We start from the raw sequence: 4,521 nt of genomic DNA, 5'->3' as shown, positions 1-4,521 counted from the left end.
CAAAACAATCACGAAGCATCTCCGTTATTTAAAAAAAAAAGAAATGTTTGAACATCAACAGGTCGGGAATTTGGACTTATTTGCACAGTTTGCGAACGGACCTATTCCCTCGAGACAAACTGTCTCAGTCTCAGTTCATGTGTCACATTGACCTAATATTTTCACCTGCACTGCGGGAACCTTTCTGAGCGGAGAGGCTGTTAAATCACAGAGTTTACAGCTGCATCAGTCTCCAAGATATTAAGTAATATTAAATAAAAAGACTGCAATTAAACGAGTGTTGAACATTGTTTTAGTTCATGCATATTGCCAGATTTGAGGGAGTGGCTGTTCATCAAATAAGTCCACAGTATCCATCCCAGATTGTTTGGCTGACACGTTTGAAATCGGCTGTTCAGATATTTCAAATGCAACAGGTCATGGTCGTGTACCAAATCTGACCTCAAATCGGTTTCAATTCCAATAATTTTTTTTTTGTAGCCAGAATAATCTGTTTCTACATTCACGACTTTAGAAAAAGAGAAAGAAACAGAGATAAATAAAATGCGCACTAGCCTGTAATAGATTTAAAATAAACATTTATATCACCGAAAGTAAACTAATCCGTTGTCAAGGAAGGCCACAGTCCCGAGAAGCAACGCAGCATAGACCTCTAAAAAGCGTTGTTGATGTTTCATTTAAAAAGGAGAGGTAAAATGCGTTTTTATCATGTTGAAACTAAAGTGACCCCCCCTCCGACTCGTTTTTAAAGAAAGTGCCAGTTATCAGCTAAATGTCCCTGATAATAATATTTCTTTAATGTTGTTGATTGTTCTTTTGGAGCGTTCACATGTTGAAATGTTGGCAACTTTCGTGAAAACGGCACCTACTAAATAATTTTCTCCTGGTGTTCACATCATTTGTTCAGTCATTTCAGACAATTATAAAACACTTTTATTTCTTTTGTTTGTGTCATAACATGTTTCTTGTTGGCTTATACATTGTTTATGTCATTTGCACTCATTCTGCATACAGGATAACAGTTTAGACGCACTTTTGATAGGATGTACAACAGTATAAGGGATGACATCAGTAGAATACACAAGATAAGAAGGGTACTCTTTCTGTCACCTCCTTCTTTCAGGAGCTCCAGTTGTTTTCTGAACAATTTTAAACGTTATGAGATTGTCATTGTAAAGTCAACAAGTCTGATTGGATCATTGTACCATTAAACTCAATTGTGGAAAAAAGCATTGAGATCCTCGTATGGTGGCGCTCTGTCATGATGCAAGTGCGCGTCATAAGGTGGGATGTTTTCTGAGTGCGCACCGCTGCTGCGCGCTCCCGAGGGCCCAAAAGGTAGGCTGTGACTAGGTCGAGATGTGGTCAGTCCGGAATAATGCATAGAGTAATGATAGTTCCTGTCTGCCTCAGTGGACTCCTGCTGCCGAGAGAGCCCGCCGTTCAGGCATACGGGTGGGCTGTGCTGGCCTTCGTAGTCCGGACTGCTGTAGTCAGGGGACGTCCCGCCTGGTGGATACCCACCCTCGTACCCAGAACCGTAAGAGTGGCCTCGCAGATTGAGCGCACCGGTCCCGGACTGGTAGTGAGGACTGGAGAGGCGGGAACACCGGTAGGGGTAGGGATGGACAGAGAAAGGAGAGCTGGGCATGTGGAAGCGGGCTCCATCTGTGCATGGCTCAGTCAAGAAGTTCCTGGTGTTGAGCTGCAGGCAGCCTGCCACCAGATTGGTGGTGGGCTGGGACAGGCCTTTACACAGCATCTGCACGTAGGCCACCACATCTGGACGTTTCCCGTTGCGTAAAATCTCACCAAGGGCTAATATATAATTCTTGGCCAGCCTCAGTGTCTCTATCTTGGAGAGTTTCTGGGTTTTGGAATAGCATGGCACCACTTTGCGCAGGTTGTCCAGCGCAGAATTCAAGTCGTGCATGCGCGTGCGCTCCCGCGCGTTCGCCTTCATTCTTCTCACCTTGGAGCGCTCCACTCGGGCCGCAGTCATCTTCCGTTTCTTTGGGCCACGCTTTTTGGGTTTGTCACCATTGTTCTCATCCCCACACTCTTCCTCCTCGGCCTCATCATCCTCATCATCGTCGCCAGCCATCTCAGACTCAGCACGACTGCTGCCTTCTTGTGCCTCGTCAAGATCGTCGTCTTCTAGGTGACAGCTGTCGTGATCCGCGTTGGCCTTGCACTCCTCACTCTCATTGTCCTCCGCCCAGTCAGCCGCGAGCCTCTGGACGTCCGGCAGCACCTCGCTGAACAAACGGCTCAACATTGTGGCAGGTAACCTGCAAGACAGACAAAAGCAGCACTGAAGCACACATATGCAGAAAAGCAAGATAAAACCTGCTATAATGAGTTCCTGGACTGTAGCCTGTATGCGTGTCATTTACCTAATTCAAAACAGGCTCCAAATATCCCCTAATTGTTGTGAACGCCTGGAGGCTTATTCTATATCTCCTGCTCGATAGACACGAACAGACCAACCTTCCTCTCACATTTTAGCACGAAGTGTTGGTCCAGCAAGCCCATCTTCCACGCAGAAACAGCTGAAAGGGCAGCTTTTCTCTATGCACGGGAAGACAACCGAAAGGCAAATATTATGTCAGCTTATGTAGTAAAACAATTAAAACTAGGATTTTGTTTTATATTAAGCCCATGAATTCAATTATATAAGTCTAAAGTTCATCGCGGGGCCTTAAATAATTCACCGATCTAAAAAGTTAATGCTTTAGATAGCATTCCAACTTTTCGTTTATATAATATTACTTTGTGTGATCATTTTATATGTACGATGCATTTTGTCGCAAATTTAAATTCGGTCAAGTCAAATTCCATTAGAGGCGTGAAGCAACAGTCTCAGACACTCTTCGGCCTCTACGTGCCTGCCCCCTCTTGCTCAGGGAGCGACGTCAGCCTGACTCCCTCGGGACACGCTGCAGTTTGGGTGCGGGTCCTTCCTGCATCCAGTAGGACATCATCCTGGAGGAATTCCACCACATTCCGATCGCCCATTGACCACAAGATCCTAAATATTTTTTGAGTCTGCATTAGCATTCATCTTAATGAAATAAAAGCTGCTCGGAAAAAATCACGCGAAGACCCATCGACATTAAAGATTTTTTGTTATTTGGGATATATTTGTGTATTTTAAAATGTGAAATCCTAAAAAAAACGATGCCGAAATACTTCTTTGGAAACCGTCTCCTCATTTTGTACACCTATAGATCACGTAGGCCACAGCAAAACCTTTATCTGACATTGTCTCCGAGAGAAGATTTAATTTAGAAAGTGATGTTTTCAATAATGACCTTGTTCATGTTTTATTATGTTGTATTTCGTCAACATTTCAGTTTACTTTATTGTAAATCTCAGATTTAAAGGTAAATGAAAGCCCATTAAGGGGTTAAAAGGCCATGTTTACACATGATATATTTGATTATGATGATTTGTTTGAAAGGTGACTTGCTGCAATAGTCCTTCCCTCTATATATTCATTGAAATAAATCGACCAATAATTCGGTCTCAACTGACAAGTTGTGTATTAAAATGAGATTTAAAGCCAATAGAAAGTCTATAACACCGTCAAATCTTCTTGGGTGATTCCAGCGCACTGAGCTCAGCTGTGCTCGTGGAGTCTATTTTTTTTCTAATCTTGTAAGCACAATGTAATTAATGCCAACCAATACCTTGTCAATTAGCCCGTGTATCTCTATGGAGAATTCTACCCCCACAGCGCTCTGACGCGCATCGTGCATGAACACGCACACACGCACATGCACACGCATACAGTCTTCACAGTACTGAGTGATAAAACATACTCCCCGTATTAGATTTCTAAGGAAAAAAAAATCTGTCCTGAGTACTCTTGATAGATGTGTTGGTTCAAATTGACAAAATCTATTAAATTAGATATATAGAATCGATATATTTGAAAAGACTAACACTATTGAGCTTTAAGAGCGGTTATCAGCTTATGTGATCATATCGCAGTCGATGGAAAGAGCGAATTGAGCAAAGAGATGTGGTCCCTTATTCCTAAAGACGCTTAATGCATAAAAATATCTCCAGCTATTTGGCACTGTCACCCTGATTCCTCCTTCTCTTCTCCGTGGCTGCACAAAGACAAAAACAAATCTTGAGTTTTATCTGATAAATTGGAAGTATGTAACCTACCTCCGCGGTGGAGCTCCAGTGACGGGGCAGAGCTGGTTTGTTTACACCATATCTCTCCGGGTGGGCATCACATCCACACGCCCTGCGCGGATGCTCGTGCAGGCGAGTCGCTGCGTGTCTGCTCTCACACCTCTCTCTTATCTCCTCTCGTCTCCTGCCACCCTGCTCTGACTGCTGCTGCTGCTGCTGCTCCTATCTCCAGCCCGAATGCGTGGAAGGAACCGTGTGGCACCTAAGAGGAAGGACTGGGTGGGTTACATACCAGCTCTGATGCCAGGCCCATATGGCTGGCACGTCATTGGCAAGAGCCATCACATGAGAGCCGGTGATTGACATGCGGCC

General features: G+C 44.1%; 1 protein-coding gene across 2 annotated transcripts; it reads right to left on the bottom strand.

The window, feature by feature from the left end:
• Positions 1 to 912: 912 nt before the first annotated feature.
• On the bottom strand, positions 913 to 4,521 carry LOC140278851 (neurogenic differentiation factor 2-like). 2 transcript variants are annotated; one of them, XM_072373947.1, is made up of 3 exons: positions 4,180 to 4,521; positions 2,397 to 2,571; positions 913 to 2,291 (listed from the first exon to the last, which is right to left on the bottom strand). In XM_072373947.1, exon 3 carries the CDS (start codon positions 2,276 to 2,278, stop codon positions 1,214 to 1,216), a length of 1,065 nt encoding a protein of 354 aa, XP_072230048.1. In that variant the 5' UTR covers positions 2,279 to 2,291; positions 2,397 to 2,571; positions 4,180 to 4,521; the 3' UTR covers positions 913 to 1,213. The 2 variants fall into 2 exon arrangements, with proteins under 2 accessions (XP_072230048.1, XP_072230047.1); XM_072373946.1 differs by lacking the exon at positions 2,397 to 2,571 and having other exon boundaries at positions 4,180 to 4,517.

Source organism: Leuresthes tenuis, unplaced genomic scaffold (assembly GCF_036924035.1).
Source record: "Leuresthes tenuis unplaced genomic scaffold, fLeuTen1.0.hap1 SCAF_20, whole genome shotgun sequence".
Taxonomy (NCBI): domain Eukaryota; kingdom Metazoa; phylum Chordata; class Actinopteri; order Atheriniformes; family Atherinopsidae; genus Leuresthes; species Leuresthes tenuis.
The sequence above is the reverse complement of the archived record's forward strand: the minus strand, read 5'-3'. Positions and strand labels throughout refer to the sequence as shown.